Source organism: Falco biarmicus, chromosome 8, assembly GCF_023638135.1.
Source record: "Falco biarmicus isolate bFalBia1 chromosome 8, bFalBia1.pri, whole genome shotgun sequence".
Lineage (NCBI taxonomy): Eukaryota > Metazoa > Chordata > Aves > Falconiformes > Falconidae > Falco > Falco biarmicus.
In genome coordinates, this window is record NC_079295.1 from 58,517,544 (window position 1) to 58,536,599 (window position 19,056).

At 55.9% G+C, this 19,056-nt stretch overlaps 1 protein-coding gene across 1 annotated transcript; it reads left to right on the plus strand.

Moving 5' to 3' along the window:
* Nucleotides 1–2,328: 2,328 nt before the first annotated feature.
* On the plus strand, nt 2,329–18,058 carry LOC130154137 (LON peptidase N-terminal domain and RING finger protein 1-like). Its single transcript, XM_056349922.1, has 12 exons — nt 2,329–2,890; nt 6,669–6,787; nt 7,448–7,570; nt 8,325–8,456; nt 9,194–9,323; nt 10,085–10,178; nt 11,840–11,954; nt 12,604–12,725; nt 13,128–13,286; nt 14,187–14,349; nt 14,427–14,573; nt 15,686–18,058. The coding sequence occupies exons 1-12, from the start codon at nt 2,500–2,502 to the stop codon at nt 15,881–15,883; spliced, it is 1,893 nt and encodes a 630-aa protein (XP_056205897.1). The 5' UTR covers nt 2,329–2,499; the 3' UTR covers nt 15,884–18,058.
* The last annotated feature ends 998 nt before the right edge of the window (nt 18,059–19,056 follow it).

The following is a 19,056-nucleotide window of genomic DNA, read 5'->3' on the forward strand; positions in this document are numbered from 1 at the left end:
ACTGCTCATGCTGCACCAACCCTGGGCTGTTTCCCACCTTTAAAGTGGAAAAAAATTATTATGAAATAAATCCTAATGTGCTTTGCAAATAGTTCCTAAATACACTGTAATCTGTTCTGTGTTATGCAAAACATGAAGTCCTCATCTGGCCAGCAGAATGGTTAGCATTAAGCATTTAAAGACTTTTTTTCCCCCTTTTTTTTCAGTTATGTACTGAGTCAGCACAAACAGCAGTGACGAGGGAAAGCATTTGGAGTTCAGAACCAGCTCAGCTCTGGCCAGAATGAAGAAAACAAATTGTTCTTGCACCGGCGCTAATGAAGGCTGGGTTCCAGTGGGCTCGTGTGTCGTGGCTGATTGATTTTTAACTGCATTATGCAAAGGCAGCAGTGTATCCTCACTGCTTACAGAGCACTGGAGAGCCCACGCATGTGAGAATGGTTGTGGAGTGAATCAGGTGAGGAAAAGAACGTGACAGGTGCCGGGGAACAGCCAGGTGTCTCCTGGAGGAGCTGGCTGGGGTGATGAAAGATGCTACGCGCCTCACCTGATGCCAGCTGCTTGTGGCAAAGGGCTGGTGTTGCCAGGCTGAGCCACACACACAGGTTGTGGGAGCACTCTTCAAGGACAGCGCTGCAAAGTTGGCTGTGGTAGCTAAAATCACCCTCAATTCACAGCTCAGGAGTCACGAATGAGTCTTTAATCTGGAGGTAAGACTGGTGCGGGCTCCCTGGTGGTTTTGGTGGAAAAAACTAGCTGTGGTGAGATCTAAATCATGAGAGAATGGCGTGAATGAGCCTTGCTCATCTGAGAACTGCCCATGGCAGAGCTGCTGGGGGAAGCGATGTGGCAGGTCCCTCTGGGAGGGCAACCAAAGCCTCATCCTGTGGATTGGGAACATGGAAAATGGTCCCTGTGGGGCAGAGTCTGGGACAGCCCCACAACACTCCTGGTTGTCCCCGGTGCTATGTCCCTGATGCCACTCTCAGGGGGCATACGGGGCTGTCTGCTAAACCTCCTCTGGGATTTCTCCAGTCTGAAGGGATTCCTTAAAAAGATAACGGAGCAAGGAGTGAAGCCTTCCAAGCTCACATAACATAGTTGTTGAGCTTTTAAAACCACTCATGAGCTGTTTAATGTAATCACGGTAGGTTTTGAAATAAAACCTGCTCCACAGCCCAGACCTCTGCCTGCCACTCCCTCAGTGGGGCACGGGCTTCACCAGCACTCACGTCCCGCTGGTGACCTCCCTCCCTTCCAGTGCGTGCCTGGGTTTGGTTTGGTTTTGGGGACACACATAAGAGGCCTTGGGAAACATGCATCATCCTTACATAAAGCCTCATCTACTAAGCTCTGGAGTTGCCAGATTTCAGCTGTTTTTCCCAGCTATGCAAGAGATGCCAGCCCTTTGTTGTATGGCTGTGTGGTGGGGGGATGAATCTCCCTTGGTACACAGAGCCCATTCCGAGGGTCCGTGAGTGGGAAGGGGCTGTCCCCAGTGAGTCTGAACTCGTTGAATTCTGTGGAAGCACAGCATCTGAGGGAGATGCAGTTTCTCCGTCTACTCCGGAGGGACACTCTGTTCCTCCAGAGCACCCCGCCATGATGCACAGTGGGGTCTGCAAAGGGACACTTGGTGCACCCCAGCCTCACCAGTCCTGGCAGCTCTGGAGCACTGTGACAGCCTGCACCCCAGTCCTGCTCCGGAGAGCCTCACCTCGGCACCCTGGGCTGCCCCTGAGCATCGCAGGTACCCCGTGTCTCAGTTGCTCTGGGGTGTCCCAGAGCACCCTGTGTCCCCCAGGACGTGTCCCACCCCTGCTCTGCAGCACCCCGGGTACCCCCGGCAGCCTGGCCCCTGGGATGGCTCCAAAGTGCCCTGGCCCCACTCTGGGCACCCCAAAACCTCCCCCAGCACTTTGCAACCTGGTCCTGCTCCAGAGTGCCCCGGGGACCCCGGGGACCCCGGTTCAGAGACCTCTCCAGCATCCCCCGCGTGGCGTGACACTCCAGTGTCACGGCTTGTACCCCACAGCCCGGCTGCTCCGGACCCCCCGACACCCCCGCGTCCCGGCTGCGGGGAACGGCACCGGATCCCCCAGCACCCCCGCGTCCCGGCGGCAGGGGACCGGCACCGGACCCCTCAACACTCCCGGGACGCTGCTCAGCAGCCCATGCCCGCCCCGCGGCGCCCCGGTACGGCCGGCTCCGTTACGAAACGCGGCCGGGGCCGGGGCGGGGCGGAGGCGGCGGCCAATGGCGGCCCCGGTAGCTCCGCCGCCGGCGCCCCCCGCGCTCAGCCCGGGAGCCCTGCCCGTGCCGTGCCGTGCCGTGCCGTGCCGGTAGCCGCAGCCCAGCGCCGCCCGGGAGCCGCGGGCGGATGGGCTGAGCGGGGCGGGGCGCAGCAGCGGGGCCGTGCGCGGGGCCCCGGCGGCGGCCGCCGTGTGCGGGTAGTGCCGGCCCGGGGGCAGCTCCCCCGCCTCGGCTGCCACTGCCGCGATGAGCCGCGGGCCCCCCAGCCCCCCCTCCCCAGCCCGCGGGGGGAGCCCCGGCCGGCAGCCCCGCAGCGCCGGGAGCGGGGACTTGGACGTGCTGCGCTGCCCCTCCTGCCGCCTCCTCCTCTGGGAGCCGGTGACCGTGTCCTGCGGTCACTCCTTCTGCAAGCCGTGCCTCGGGGGGGCCGTGCCCTCCCGCTGCCCCCTGTGCCGGGAGAGGCTGAAGCTGCTGGGCGTCGGGGCAGCGAGGTGCAGCGTGGTGCTCGGCGGCCTCCTGGAGAAGTGCGCGGGGCGGGAGAGCCGGCTGGCCTGGCTGGTGGCCCGTGTCCGCCACCGGCTGGCCCGCGGGGACGCGCGGGAGGCGCTGAGGATGGCGCAGAGAGGGGTCGAGCTGGGTAAGCACCACCGGGCTGGCGGGGCGCGCTGGGGGGCTGCGGGTGCTGGGGGCCAGGGGCCAGCCTGAAGCGGAGACGAGGATGTGGTGGGTACCGGTGTGGGTCACGGCATCCCAGCACCGCGGTGTCCCCCGAGCCGGGAAGGTACAAGTATTGGAAAGGCAGGACTGGTGGGGATGGGGAAGGGGGATCCAGCTGCTGGGCGTTTCTGCCGTGTCTGCACTTGTCCCGGGGTGACGGGAGGGGGTGGGTGGCCAGGCAAGCCCCTCTGCTCATCCCGCCTGCCGGGGCCAGGGGCAGGGCAGGGCACAGCCCATGTCCCATCAGCCACGTGCTTGTGGCATTATCAAGCAGCCGGAAAGAGCAGCAAACAGCTTCTTGCATCTTGCTGCCTGGCAATATTTTGGGGTCAGAGGAAGAGCTCTCCCTGGGGGGGGTGGCCATTATGTAAAGTGGTTGGGACTTTTCCAGTCCAGGACACACACGTCCTTGGAGCTTGGCGAGGACACAGCCTTGGCTGAGCTCCTGTGCCAGCCCCAGGGTGTAGGGCAGCCCCTCACCCCAGCCCCCTTCTGCAACCCGCCCTGGCTAGACATTTGCCTGCAGGGTCAGCATCAGGCCCGGGGGGGGGGGGGAGCTGATCTGCTTTAGTGGGTGGCTGTAAGTGGATTTCTTGGAGAGTAACGCTTAAATAAAAGGGGTTATACAATGTGTCTGGAGCAGGGGGTTGGGGCGATGGTGGCAGAAGGTCCTTTCTCCACCGGCGTTTCTATGACAGCAGTCAGCTCTCCTCCTGCGGCGCAGACACTTGTTCATCACCCGCTGCCAGACAAGTGCCGGAGGTTCAGGGTACGCCTGGAACCGCAGGGCTGAGCGGGCCAGCCGATCCTGGTGTTGGCAACACAAAGCAGGTCTCTTTATGCAACCATAGGCATCAATCTCACACCCCGCACACCTGTCCCTCAACGCCAACGCATGTGCACAGTTCTGTAGGACTGTGCTCTTCATCGCCGGGCTTTTGACTGTTTGGGGTGTATGGTTGTATGTCTCTTTAACAAGCCTCTGTGAGCATAAAGAGTAGAAAAAATTCAACACTGCAAGCTCTGTGCTCGGTCTTCCCTGCACGCTCCGCTCCCCAAAGGACAGGGGAGGTCTGGCTTAGGGTGACAAGGAAATCGCAGTCACAGCCGCAGCTCCAGTAAACCTGCGCTTGCTGGTGCTGCTCAGGCTCAGCCACATGGGTGGTGCTTTCAGGATGTGTTTTCCAACTCCTGCAGACTGCTTTCAGGCTGCACAACTTTTTATGGGCTCCCCTTTGCTTTCCAAAGTAACCACTGATAAATAGTTGATCCACGAGAATGGATTTTGTAGGGTTCAGTGTTGCACGATGGGCCAGTTTGCAGTGCCCTGCTCAGCCCAGCCTGCGGAGCAGCTCGCTTATTCTTGGGAGAAAATAGTCAACTTTTTATCTTCTGTTTTTCCAAGTGAGCAAAAGAAATGCACTGTAACGTGTAATACAGGAGGCCTTCTGACATGCCTGGAGCTGGGAGGCTGGGGAGCACTATCAGTCACTCATCAGCCACCAGAGCTGCCAGCTGGCTTACGTCCCTAATGTCTAATGATATCATAGATCAAAAATAGCTGCAGCAGAAGGGAAATGCAGAATTCATAGCCACATTTTGCACATCTTTTTTTTGCCAAATTGGTCACTTTATTGCTGGGCTGTGCAAATGTTTGGATGGGTTTGCCCACATGCAAAATAAGCCTCTAGACTTTGTACCCATTTGTTCATCCCTACCTGTTGTTAGGAACTGGAGTATTTCGTCTTTGGATGCGTGCTTGTGGGATGGGGTACCCAGCAGCAAGTTCCTTTGTTTTCTGTCTTGAGCCCTAAGGTCTGAACTAACATTATAAATGAAAATAAGCTCCAAGGGATCAGGTGTTGCTCTGCTGCACAGCTCAGTGTGGACAGTGCGGCCTTGATGCAGGAGCGGCTGGCTGTCTGCTGCTCTCCAGGTCCTGGTGGCACCAGGTAGCGAGCAAGGTCTCCCTGTGCTCCGTGCTGGGCGTGGGTGGAAAGGAGGCAAAAGCCATGGCAGAGTTTTCTCCTCTATGATAAGATGTGGCAGGTGCCCAGGCAGATTGGTGGGTGCCCGGGCATGGTGACAGTGGAGGCAGAGGTGCGGGCAGATGCTGGCTTTCTGCACCCTGCTCTTCCTGGGCTGCTAGTCCTGACCTGCCATTTGCTGGCAGAGCTGCATCGGTGCCATGTTTGAACTGGGGCAAGGGGAAATGCTGCTGGGGGTGGGTGCATGGGAGACATCATCATCATCATCATCAGTCATCATCTCCTGATGATCCCTGATTGGCTGCCAGCCGGGCCCCTGGTCCTGGCTTGCCTTGGAGGGAGCTGCTGGCCCTTCGGCAGGATGATGTTGCCTGCACCACTTTGCCACAGTAAGTGCAGCACCAGTGCCTGCTAATGGTGCCTAATTTGTGATATAAGGTTGGCCTCAGAGCCAGCATCCTGCGGGGCCACCACACATGCTACCTATGCTGGACCCACCGTTGTCCCACAGGGAGCTGGGGGCCAGCAGGGACCTGCGTGACACTGGAGACCTCCCCAGAGGGGCCAGGGAGCTGCAGGTCCCCGATCCCAGCCCTCGGCAGCTGTTGGGCGATGCTCTGCGCTGGGGGGGACGCAGGGCTGGGTGCACAGAGCCGTTCCGTTAGCTGGAATGCTAGCACGTGCACAGCTAAGCACAGCGCTGGGTCTGTGTAGGTCACCTCCACGCAAGCTGAGGTGTAACGGGGTGGGTCTGGGGAAACCTTGCAGTTCAAAACTGCAAACATTCCCGCACCTGCTTACACCATGAGTATGGGCTTTCGTGGTGCTGCTTGCTTGTACTCCTTGATGTCCCTCACCCCAGTTCCCCTGCTGGCAGTGCTGGTAGGAAGGAAGGTCGTTATGGAGTTTCCCAGAGACAAGAGAGCAGAGGGTCTCACTGCTTGTTTAGGAGCAGGCAGGGGTGTGTGGGGCACTCAGTGCTGTGACCCTTGGGGTGTCATGGCCAGCAGCACCGGTGGGAACTGTGCTGTGCCCCCCCATCCCCCTCCCTGAGATCCCATCAGTGTCATCTTGCTGATGAGGAAGTAAATGCTCAGTTCCTCCGTTTTGGAAAATCTCAGCCTTTTCTCATACTTGGAAACCCTGAGATGTGGGGGGGAAGATCCTTGCACCCCCCTGTTTTTGCCTCTGCCCTGGGAGGGTGGTGGCAGCCAGGTGGGTCCAGGAGGCTCCCTGGTGTTTTGGGAATTCAGATCTCCATAGCTGCAGGCTTGTTTGGTAATATGTTATTGTGGCTCTGCTGTGTGAATCATATTGCAGAGCCTCCTGTGGCAACAGACGCTGTAGGGACTACGTGTATGGTACAGCCTTTTTGCTGCATCCCAAAAGGATGGATGAGAGCCCAGACCCCAACGTGGCTCAGCCCCAAGGCAGTGGTGGGGCCCCTTGGCTGAAGGCATTTGGGGGAGCTGGAGAAAAACAAAGGGAAGAACCTCAAAGAGCTTAAAACGAGATATTTAGGGGAAATAACTTCCTTGCAGAGACTGATGAGGCCAGTGACTTCTGCCAGAGGAGAGCAGGAGCTGGCTGTGCTCAATTCAAGGCAGCACCGCAGGGGCTGTCCCACCATGGTGGCATCTCCGTGGTCTCATCCAGCCCCTCTGCCTCACCATGAACTCATTACGTGAGTGGTAACATTTCTCTTTCCAGCCCCAGATGCCAGGTCCCTGCGGCTATGCCGGGCAGAGGCTTTCACTGCGCTGGGGCAGTACTCACAGGCGCTGGAGGACCTGGATGCTGTGTGTAGGGCTGAGCCTGGAGAGCACGAGGTGAGTGGAGGGGAACTCCCATTGGCTGGCTGTGCTTGGAACCACATCTTACTGTGTGGAAGCAGTTTCCCCCTTTCCAGAATTCTCCTAGCTATTGAATTCATCCCGCTCAGAAATACACTTGCCAGACCCATTAGTGCAAATCCAGGCTGCAAGCGCTGCGTTGCACTAACGGGAGAGGTTCAGCACCAGTCTGTCCTTGCTCGCATGCAGACAGTGAGGGCACGTAGCCACGCTGGTGCTCAGGATCGCAGTTGCAGGCTTGGAGAAGCACTGGCCAGAGGCTGAGCTGCTCTTGAAGATATCAGCCCTGGCAGCCCGCTTGCTGATTTGTGAAGCACTCGTTGGCAATAGTTTCACAGCTTCAAAGGCAGAAGCCCTTGGCTCCTTCCCTGGGTCTCTGCAGGGTTTGTTTGCTTGGCTTTTGCAACTGCTGCATTTTGGGGGAGTCCTGTTTTACGGGTACTTGGTTGCGGGTGGATCTGTCTTTTCTAGACAAGTCTGAGCCTGGAAGCAGCGACGTGTCTGGGTGCTTTGGCTTGGGGTGGGAGCAGGCAGGAGGCTGGAGGGAGATTCTCTCGGGACTCACGTAGGAGCTGAAGGGGCACATACTCAGCTGGTCGCTGTCTTATAGTCACCGCAGGTTTTTCTGCTCCGCAGGCCTTCTTCAGGAAAGGAAAGGTGCTTCTGGAGATGGGACAGAGAGCCGAAGCCCTGCTGGCGTGGGAACACTGCCTGACACTCAGTCCCCATTTCCACCCTGCTTGGAAAGAGATGGAGAAGGTGCGTGGGCCGTACTGTGACAGGGTCCTGTGCCCTCGCATCGCACAGGAAGATGCTCTTGTCCTCTGAAGGACTCACATGCATCACAGTTGTGCTGCTCTGGCCAGCAGTGGGATCAAGAGGAGTTGGATCTTGGTCCAGGAGCCTTCCCATCAGTGATGCAGGTTTATTTGTGAAGAAAACTCCTCTTTCTCAGTCTGTAGCTTCAAGTATCAGGTTTTGCAGGGTTCAGATGCTGACATGGCACGAGGTGGGCTTTGAGGCAGTATCAGTAGTCACCCAAGGCAAAGCAGACAGCCAAAAGCTGCTTCTTTTGTGTCTTTTCTGCAGATGATTGCAGGCCAGCACCCACCTGTGTACCAAAATCACCGTCACCAGTGGGCTGCCAGCAATATCCCCAGCGCAGGGACTTCATGCCATGAGGGGACACTTGCCCCCCAGGAGGAAAAGGGCAAGGGAATGGGGAATGACATTTTACCCTCTGCAGCTCACTCCCTGCTCTTTGTGGGTGATGGAGAACATGGCTCCCAGCCTTTAAAATACACCATTTTGTTTGCTGCCTCATGCTGCTTTCTTCCTTATGTGCTACGAAGGCATTTGTTTGACAGAGAGCTCGGCCAGCACTGAAACAAGTAACCCTGATGTGTCCTGTGATGAGCAGGAGGCTGCTTTGGGGAAAGAGGGAGCCTGGCAGCCCGCACACCTCCCTGCTTCCTTCTCCCAGCACCCGCTGAGCCCTGCTTTCTCCTTGCAGATCCTCAAGCGAGAGGATGCTCCACAGCCACACGTGGCTGCTGCAAACCTGGGTGATGCTCACCAGGGCTCAGCCGATCCCCAGGTTGATGGAGGGAGCCCTGCACTCCCATTGTCTTCCTCCCAAGCTCAGGTAGGAGAGCCTGCATTGACCTGGGTCTGTGACGGGGTGTAATGTCCCTCTGGGACATCCCAAATGGGGGTTTCCAGTGATGGGAAAGGAGGTGTGATAAGGGGAGGCTGTGCAAGACCACAGCCACGTGTGTGTGGTTTCATGCTGGGATGAGAAGCTGCAGGTAGTGGAAGATGGGACAGCAAAGGTGCCATCAGAGCTGGTGCCGTGGGGACTGAGGAAACAGAGGAGGCTCTTTCTGTCTCCATTCCTCTCCTAGTTTTCATTCTGCAATACTTCTGGTAAGATTTTAGACTGTCATTGTGTTTAAAATTCCCAAGTCACACTACATTTAGGAAAAAAAAATAATTCAGTTTTAATGTTTTTTTTCATACAAAACCCACACATGAGAGCGGCTCAGACCATTAGCAGCTATTAAGGAAAGCTCATCTTTTGCTCTTTGCCTTCTATAGATGAATTTGGCAAGTTTGGAGAGAGAGGGGAATCAGAGAAGATGGGCTCAGATACACCCACGTGCCAGGTGGTACATCTGGACAGAGTAAACCCGTGTTTTAACCCTGGGATGAGCAGGAATGTCTGAGGGCCACGCTCTCCTGCTGTCCCACAGATGCAAGATGTTAATATACAGCAACACACCAGGAAGCCTCCCGGTGCCGTTGGGCTCGGTGGGACAGACAGGGCTGTGCATTCAAAAAGGGAAGAGGTTTTGAGCTTGGTTTCATCCTTGCTGTGCCTAGGGTCCGGAGGGAGAGTCGACGGATGGCAGAGGAGCCACAGGGTCTGAGCACAGCCAGGGGACAGCCACCCCTTCCCAGCCAGGGCAAGAGCCGGAGACTTCGGCAGAGAGGCAGAGCTGGTGGTTGGTAGGTGAGTGTTGTCAAAGTTACCAAGATCTTGTCTCACGCAGAATACTTGTTTGAAATCCATTTTGGCACTGAAAATTGGTGCTTGCGCTGTGTGCCAGCCCAGCGAGCAGACGTCCCGGGGGCACATGGTGGGACAGCTCTGAGGAGGATCCGATCTTCCTGTGTTGAGCTGGTGAACTTATACCAAACTTTTGGGTCTAGCTTGGTGAAAAGTTCTTGCTAAAGCCAGACATCACCTGTTCCCTGCATGGAGTCAAGGAGAGGCTTCCTTTGGTTCCCATGGGTTTAGATGGGTTTATATTTAAAATCCCTTGCAAAGAACATGGCGTGCCATGCGTTGGGAGAAGCAGCACATCCATTGGCATTAACTTGCCATTAGCATCTAGCCAGATGACTGCCACATCAAGCAGTGATGATGACTCATGGCAGGTGAGATTTCCATCTCCAGAGATCTCCATCTGGGAATTTCTTAGGCCACTTCACTTCCCAGTGCTTCAGTTTCCCTGCCTGCAAAAGGAGGTAGGGCGATACCACCTTCTCCTACCAAGTACCATGAGACCCCAGTGATGTAAAAGCTGTGGATGAACGCAGATGGGTTAATAGAGGGGCTGATGTTGTATTCCCTAGTGGTTTTGTTTGTAACTTTCTAAGTGTTTTGTGTAGCAGTGAACTACTTACACCTAGAAAAGGTCAGAAAGCAAAGACTGATTTTCAGTATTGGAATGGGGGGCCACCTTCTCTTGCCTTCTCTTTTGCTACTAGATAATGAAGAGGAAACGGCAGCAGCAAAGTGTACCCAGCCGTGCCTTGGGGAGCTGCTGAGCATATCTGACTTCGAGTGCTCCCTCTGCATACGGTGAGTTTTCTGGTGGGAGAGCTTTTAGGATGAAGAATTAGCAGCTGCTGGGTCTTCTTTCCTGGTGGGGATCTTTCTTCACATCTTAACAGCAAACTCAGTCCCCAGTACTGCTGAAATGCAGGTTCCAGTAGAGGGAGGAGATCAGAGGGGCAGACAGGGACACGCTTTGCCCTGCCAGGCTGTAGGAGCTCAGGTTGCCCTGTCTCCAGGTGCGGCATCATTAGGTCTGTATCGCTTGGGACATCGGTGTGGAGGTGGGGATGTTCTGTGAGGTCAAAGACTGAAAGCAGCCGTTGCCCTTTGTAACTGCAGGCTGGAGCACGAAGGTGTTGCCCTAGGGAAATACCATCTATGATGGGGATGTTGCAGACCCAGAGGGGAGCATTTCCCAGCTCCGTGCCTGCTGAAGGTAGAAAAGGGGAGAGGGTAGAGCCCGTGGCTGCCTGCTGACTCAGGGGCAGGGAAGGGCTGGGTGCTGCCACGGGGCACGCTGAAACCAGGCTGTTATTTCTGGCGTGTCCCAGGACCTTGAGCAGTTGTGCAAGCGGCTGCTGGCAGAGAGCTGGGTGTTGCGCTGCTGGACGTGCAAGACGGTCAAGGTCTCCTGTATGGCAGATTTTTCCAGTTCTGGCTCTGGCATGGGGGAATGACACAGAGGAGAGAGAGATCAAGGCTGTATCTAATCTGGGTTAGGTGAACTTAGGTCTCTTCTGAGAGCAGGGAAACACAGTGTTCAGGAGGAGTAAGGGCTCAGTGCTGAGCAGGGCTTCCCCGAGACCTTCAGTTAATTTCTGATCCCGGAGCTACCTGTGAGCATCCCGAGTGCTTGCTGCTGGCTCTGCTCTGGGAACAGGGGAGAAGGAGGCACTTTCCCACTGCAGTGCTGCCAGGACCAAGGGGTGCCATGTGCGTACTGATGGGGTCTGCGGGGAGATACCACCCTACAGGGATGGGGAGCCGTGTTCAGAACTGGGACAGTTCTCGCTTTACATTGCTGTGCAAGTCCAACAGTCTGAGCCCAGACTTCTAATTGAATAAATAAGCCAGTTAGGAACCTTTACATTTAATTAACAGGAGTTAGGAGCAAAGCTTAGCCAATGCAGCTGTACTGAAGGTGAGTTTCATAGCCATGGGCTGTCAAGGCTCGGAAAACACAGTGTGAGATAGCTTTCCATGGCATTGCATCCCTGCAGCGTCGTTGTCTTCAGTGCAGAAGGCTGGTGAAGGCAGCAGATTTTCCTTGAGACGGCAAGAGGAGACATGGGAAATGTCTTGTTCCTGCTGGAAACAAAATCTTTTGCTCCCAGCAAGGTGATTCAAGGAAGATGCAGGTACAAGGCTGGGGGTAGGCAGGAGCTGTGCCCGTGGGCTGTGGGGGGAAAGCCTGTGAGCTTTGCCCACCCTGACCAGCTCTACCCTTGCAGCAGCAGCCTGGGCCTCTTGGAAGTCCCCGAGTGCTTTGTGGGACCCCTGCACCATAGGGCTAAGACCAGCCAGGGCTTCCAAAGCAGGGTGCTGAGCCAGACCTGGGGAACAGCAGCTTCGAGGGCACCCAGCCCTGTGAACAGAGGCTCTGTGAAGTCTTTCTCTGCTGGGCTTACCTGAGGTCCTTCTCCCATGCCACTCTCTGCAATCCATTGACTTCAGTCCCTTTGCAGGATGTTCTTTGAGCCGGTGACGACACCATGTGGGCACACCTTCTGCAAGGAGTGCCTTGAACGCTGCCTGGACCACCGGCCCAACTGCCCCCTCTGCAAACAGAGCCTGAGAGAGGTGAGGGCATGTGTCCCATGGGATGGAGCCCGAGGGAGAGCTGAGCACTGGCTCTGGCTGCCAGCAGCGTGCCCGGGGCTGGGAGGGAAGGTGCAATTCTTTTACATTAGCAGCTCCCTGGGATGGTTGGTGTCACCTTCACTCATGTGGGAATGACCAGACAGTTGATAATTAAGACCAAGAGATTAATTTCCACAAGATGCCACAGTGATTTAGTGAGATTGTAAACAGGACTGAGAGGCAGAGAGAGAGAAAGACGGAAAGAAAGAAGCAAATGCTAATTACTTTTAAAAATGGAAATGGGTGGAAAACCTGCTAGCCTGGAGAGTTGATTTAATCTTTAATGAAAAGGGATTCAGATGAGACCATCAGGGAAATTAGGTTGTCATACAAGGACTGCATCACTGTCAGAGACAGGACGCTGCATGGGACGGGCCCTGGGTCTGAGCAGCGTCTGGAGGTCTCAGTGGAGCTGACATCCCATCCTGCTAGATGGCTCAACATCCCCTGATAGGTTTTATCCCTGACTTTCTCTGATCTAAAATTACCCTCAGCTCCAATAAAAGTGAGTGTGATTCAGAGCCTGACAGAGTCTCAGAGCTCCCTCCCTGCTCTTCTCCAACCTATTTCTGGGTCTAATTTCTTTTAGTACCTGAAAGCTGGAAGCTACAGCCCCACTGTGCTGCTGCAGGACATCATGCTGGCCACCTTCCCCGCACAGCTGGCCGAGCGCCAGGAGCTGCACCGGGCCGAGATGGCAGAGCTCTCTAAGTAAGCAGGCACTTGCTCCAGTGTGTATGTTCGTGGGGGCCGGGCTGGGCTCTGAGGGGGCTGTCCACACCACGTACCATTGCTCTGGCGTGGTTCTGCTCAACCGACGTCTGTCCCACTTCTAGGACCACATCACCGCAATGCCACGTGGGTAGTGGGTATGGACGTGCCCCATGGGGCATCTGGGGATGAGGGAGTATCTCTGCAAGAAGCTGTTTTGCGGGCAGAGTCTGTCCTTGGGCTCTTGGTGAGCCAAGTGGAAGCTTTGGTGCCGCTCTGTGCCAGAGCATCATTTCTTAGGGTAAAGGACACACCTGGTTTGGGGGACTAACTGATGCAGAGCCCTTGGGATGGGATTTGCTCTGGGAGGGTTTCATAGTGATTTCTTCTCCTGTCCCTCAGCCTGACCAAGAACATCCCCATCTTCGTCTGCACGATGTCCTTCCCAGGCATTGCCTGCCCTCTGCACGTCTTCGAGCCTCGCTACCGCCTCATGATCCGGCGGTGCCAGGAGACTGGCACAAGGAGGTTCGGCATGTGTATATATGAGAATGGGAAAAGGTGAGCTCTGGGCAAAGCGGCTTCCCTCTGCCCAAGCTGATTTGCCCCTTTCTGCCCCGGCCCCGAGCATCTAAAATCCAGAGTGGTTTGGAGGGAAGGAACCAGGTGCAATTTCCTATCCCACTGCACCCTGCAGATAAAAGCAGCAGGGAGGTGGTGCATTCCCCACATGGCAAAGCGAAAGGGATCTTGCAGCCTCCTGGCATCACCACTGGCCAGGCAAGGAATGGGCCAGTGCTGCAGCTGAGCAGAGCTAGTGGTGGCTGTTAAATACCGTGGTCTGGGAACAGCTGCTGGCTCAGGATGTCTCAGAGCTGCATGGTTCCCTGGCTGTGACCTCCAGCTCTTCTTAGCAAGCACTTGAAATTTGCTGTATTTCTCATACTTTGTCTTAACGAGCTGTGAGAGGACATGGGGTTAAATGGCCTTTTGTTTGGTGCAGCATGGCCATCCTTATGTTCCTGGTGGCACCTCCAGATCTCGGATGGGCTCAGTCTCCAGGATCCTAACCCAAGTTAGATAACTCTATTTACTTATCCTCGCTGTGCTCCAGTCCTGTTCAAGTGAAGTGAGATAAATAACATTTTCTGGGCTTTGGGAGGATGTCTCCACAAGGGGTGGTGCCTTCAGAACCCCTGGACATCAGGACAGAATGAGGACCTCAGTCAATGTGGTGTATAGCAAATCCAAGGGAGTGCAAGCAGCGTGCACGCTATTCCCTGGCCTCTTAGCAGCAAGTGGCAACTCAATAGAGTTGAGTGAATCTCCAAATTTGCCCCCTCCCAGGCAGTTTGTTCCTGGGCCATTTCCTCCTCTGATGCTGGTACCTTCAGGAGAAGCAGCTCTCTCCCCACCAGTATCCCAGCTCAGCCCCTCTTTTCTCCCCCTGGCCCCCTCCAGTTTCGCTGACTACGGCTGCATGCTGGAGATCCGGCAGATCGAGCTGCTGGCGGACGGGAGGTCCTTGGTGGACACCATCGGCAGGCGGCGGTTCCGGGTGCTGAGCCGCGGACACAGGGACGGCTACAACACTGCCGACATCGAGTACCTGGAGGACAAGAAGGTGAGGGCAGGGCCAGGGCAAACAGGGTGGGATGGATCCTCCCTATGGACACCTCCGTTCCTCTTCCCCCCATGCAGGTGGCCGCGGAGGAGCTGCAGGAGCTGCAGCGCCTGCACGAAAGCACCTACCGCTTGGCTCAGCAGTTCTGTGAGCACAGAGACCTTGTCTCCAGGCACATTTTGATGCAGCATGGACAGCTGCCGGAGAAGGAAGAGGACATCCAGGTAATTCCCTGAGGGAAGGGGTGCCCTAAATAGGGAGGGTACCAAGAGAACCTCTGAAGCAGCATGGTTCCTGCTAACCACCCTGCTCCCCCCCAGGATGAGCAAAACAAACCTTGTTGTTCACTCGCTTTACCAGTTACGACATTTCTCAGGGAGATGTCTGTTGAAACTGTTTAATGTTTATAGTTTTTAACTGCTCTTGGAAACTGAGCACTGAGTTTTAAAAGCTTTCCTGGAGTCTCTTCCTAAATGAGAACTGAGAAACTGAACTGTTTTGAAAACACTTGGGGGGGAAAAACAAACAAACCGAAAACAAACAAATGGGCAAAGAAATGAACCCCACAGCTCAGTGAGCCTGCAGCCTCCTCTCACTGTGTTCCCTTGGGACAGCTGTAGCTGGCCAGAGCAGAGGAGCTGAGAGGGCAGGGTGCAGTTTGCTTATTAAATTGCTCCAACAAATTCGGATTCTGGAGAAAAATATAATTCCCAAATTCAGTTTTCACTCCTGTAAGAAAATGTTTCCTCTCTGGATCGTTAACAAATGTGCTCTTGCTGCTTGTCCCAGGCTAAGGCTGTCCTGGCCAGCAGTCACGTCAATGCTGTGCTCAGAATAACAGAACTCCTCATCTTCCTTCAACTGAATTGAACATTTCCCTCTTAGTTTATCTCAGGCTTTGAAAAAAAGTTTACAAAAGCACTGCCCAGCAGCTGTGCCTGCCTGGCCTGCACCTCGCCTTTTTCTGTGGTGATAAGGCAAGTGCCCCAAAAGGCACCGACCACGCAGGATCTGGCCCGCTTTTACAAAAAGCATCACCTTCAACAAGGAAATGCACGAGATATTTCTTTGTCTCTTTAGTACAGACTTTAGTACAGTACACAGGTTACACCTGTGTCTAGAGACTCCCTGGGGAATGCTTGTCTGGAAATTAAATTAGTTTATCAAGAAATTTTGAGCCTGGACAGATAAAAGGGCCAGTCAGCAGAATACCTTGGCCAAAGCTGGCTTTGCTGTCCTGGCAAGAGCAACAATTTCCCATCAGCGACGCTGCCCAAAGGCCATGCATTCACCTTGCAGTTCCTGACGTGGGGGTCTCTCCCTCTCTCCCCTCCAGGCTTTGGCAGATGGCCCAACGTGGTGCTGGTGGCTCATCTCCATCCTGCCCCTTGACCCGTCCTACCAGCTGAACCTCTTCTCCACCACCTCCCTGCATGCCCGCCTCACCCAGCTGCAGCGCATCCTCACCGCCCTGCTGCAGCAGCCCCCAGGCAGGCACCCGCTGCCTGAGCGCAGCCCCCAGGGCCATGTCTGAGCCCCCTGGCCCCTGCCCTCTCTGCAGGGGAGACCTCCACCCCCTTGGGTTTCTCTATGTGTTGATTCATGGTTTTGCGATTGGCTTAAGCCCCCCCAAAAGTGACCTCAGCGATGAGTTGGGCACCCTCTGCCCAGCTCGTGGGGCCGGTGCTGCACCGGCAGTGACACTACGCCGTCCATGCCACCTCCGGGAGCTGCTCGGTGACAGGGCTGTGCCATGCCCCTGAAGGGGGGACTGGGATGGAAATCTGGGTTGTGTCTTGGGAACCAAAATCACTTGCTGAGCTGCTTTGGCACTAAGGAGGATTCTCCTTAGGGCAGAGGACCAAGTGCCAGGATCACCTTGGTTTTGGCTCTTCTGCTTTGAAGGGGAACTTAGGGGTCTTTGGTAGATGGTCCTGCTCTGTGCAGCAGATTTAGAAGCTTGGGAGAGGTGGCACCGGGAGGCAGAGGGTCCCGATGGCTTGCCTCAGCATCGGGGGCTGACAGCTCTGCCTCTGCTTACAACTTTAACTAAATTTCTATTTGAAGGAGAAGAAAGGTTAAAGTAAGCAATCTGAAACTCATGGTCCTGCTCCTAACCACTTCCATAGCCACACAGCAAGGAGATGCATGCAGGTCTGGACATCCCTCTCCCACCGCTTTGCTCAGTGCTCTGCTGTGGTTGCTGTGCAAAGATTGCCGGCCACTTCCCTGGGCTGGAGCTGTGCTGGAGGCTGCTGGCTGCTTTCCTGACTGCTGGCTCCACTGCCGTGAAGTCCCATGGGAAGGGGGGGAGTTGGTAGTATTGGTGCTTTTCTCCCCACCCAAAGGCTGCTCTTCCTGAGCCTGGCTGGGTTCAGGTTGTAGGGTAGACCTGGGGGCTGCAAGGAGCCGATGGCACAAGGGAGTTAAGCCTGGGAGTGAATTTTGTGAGACTTTCTGCTCCTTGGCATGTGCAATTTTCTCATGTTCAGTGTTTCTTGTGAACTTTCTGCCTCCTCAGGAGAAAATCAGGATCTGAGCTGAGGCTGGATCCTTGCACTTGGGACCCAGAACAGTTCAGGATCCCCCAAAAGAGCACAGAGTAAAGTCAAAGGCAGCCAGACCTCTGGAGCGGTGGGAAGGGGGTAGGACCGGTGACCAGGGCAGTGAGCCCCGTGTTAGGGGAGCAAGTGCCTATCTGCAAGTGCCTGTCTGCTGCTTGTCTGTAGACATGGGGAAAAAGCTATCCCCCTGGACAGACCAGGCTTTCATCCATGGAAATCCTGAAGGTTTGGGGTTTTTGTCTCCCATCCATAATTTCAGTGGCTTTGGGTTGAATTTTGGGAGTGACATCCACTTAGTCATTGGGTTAACATTGGTTCCTGAATTTTATCCCTGCTTTTCTCAAAGGCCCCACATCCCATGTGGGGGCTCGGTGGGCTGTTGGATGTATGTGAGGGAGAGAAAATCAGGCTGGGGCTATGGTGCTTCTTATTGCATGTGTTGCTGGGCTGAGCCCAGGGCAGGAGGCTCTGGACACAACTCTTGGAGAGGTCCCTGCCCAAGGTCTCCACCTTTCCCTGTTCTGCCTTCTCCAGGAGTGAGAGGTCTGGGTCATTCCTCTCCAGCAAAGTGCCTCATTTGCAGGGAGCATCATAGTGAGCGTAGGGTGGCTGAGGGCAACTCAAAATGGATTTGCTCCTCTACCTTTGAGCCATGACCTCCCCCAGTTTCCTTCTGTCATTGAGACACCGTGACTCCCCTGAGGGGCTACATCCCTGGGGTGTCACATAGGGGTGGGCAGGGGTAAGTGATGGAGGGATGCCTCACAGTCCCAGGCCACGTGCATGCAGGTGGCAGGATGTCACTGAAGTTTGGGAAGTGCCTTTCTTTTCTGCAGGATCAAGGTGAGCTCACCCAGTGACAACCCCACCCCCTGAGCCCCTCACTCGCCTCTGGAGTAGCCTGTTCCCCAGGTGTGGGAGCTCCCTGGACCACTGCAGGTCCCTCAGCCAGGCGGGGGCAGGGGGGGATGCAGGGGAGAAGCGTGAGTCTTCCCAGGGGGAGAGCCAGGAACCAGAGCCACATCTGCCTGGCTGCTTTGGGAAGGGACTTGTGCAAGCTGCTCCGGTTTGCTCGGAGCACCTTTGGAGCTTGTATTGGTGTCTTTGCTCTTTGAATTAAATTTTCTTCGTGGTCATTGAAATAAGGACTGTTGTTGTTTTGTTGCTGGTGTTTAACTTTTAGCTGCTCACTGATGAACATGCTTGGTCACCACCAAGGAGATGTGGGGGCGCATGGAGAGGTGACACCCTGGCCTTCAGAGGCAGTAAGTTGGATAGACACAGTGAACACAGTCCAGCAAAGGTGGATGGCAACAGGGGAAAAAAAATAGGGTGGTTTTGCTCACAGAAAGTGAGCATGTGAAACAGGGCAGGACGGACTTAGCTCCTGCCCATCCTTGCAGCTAAAGGCTTTGTGGAAGGGTGGGAACTGGGAGACCAGTGTGGGATGACCCTGGAGGGTGTCTGTCCCTTGAATGCCATGGAGACCATCTGTCCCTGTCCTGCCTTTGCAACTGTGGGTGGAGGGCTGCAAGGAGCAGGTTTGCTTTTGGCAGCTGGCATTAGGCACGAGTGACAATCCAGGGAGACACGTACTACAGGGCTCTACAATCAGAGGGTGGCCCTGGATGGAGTGGACAGCCCTCAGCTCTGAGCAGGGGGATGCCCTACAGCACAGCCCTCGCCTGCCTCTGGCTCCCACCTCCCCTCTTCCCTCTACCTCCCAAATGCGCCACCCGAAGCCAAGGGTGACAAAGGCACTTTCCCTGCTCGGTTCTGCTTTGCCCCCTGCCTGGGAACCGGGATCAACCGCAGAAAAGACAGCGCGGGGGGGGGGCTGGAGCCGGGGGGCAACCCCGGGGAGGTCCCGTGCTTCAGAGCGGGGTCTCTGCCGGGCCGTTAATACCTGCGTCCCCGCGGAGTTACGTGCACCCCGAGTTTCACCCCCAGCAGTGCTCTGCAGCGGCAGCCGTGCCCTGGCCCTGGCGGAGCCCGGTGGCCGCTGCCAGCCCCGGTGGCGCCGGGAGCGCGTGCCGCGCCGCCCCGCTAGGTGTCAGGCGGAGGCCGAGTGCGGGCGGGAGGAAGGCGCCGCCGAGGGGATGCGCAGCAGCAGCGGCAGCCGCAGCCTTGGCCATGCTTCTCT

Excerpts from the sequence above, each read along its gene's own strand:
- LOC130154137 (XM_056349922.1), top strand. The coding sequence starts at position 2,500 with ATGAGCCGCGGGCCCCCCAGCCCCCCCTCCCCAGCCCGCGGGGGGAGC. Across the intron at positions 8,457-9,193 it reads TGTCTTCCTCCCAAGCTCAG|GGTCCGGAGGGAGAGTCGAC; the intron begins GTAGGAGAGCCT and ends TGCTGTGCCTAG. Across the intron at positions 9,324-10,084 it reads GCAGAGCTGGTGGTTGGTAG|ATAATGAAGAGGAAACGGCA; the intron begins GTGAGTGTTGTC and ends TTTTGCTACTAG.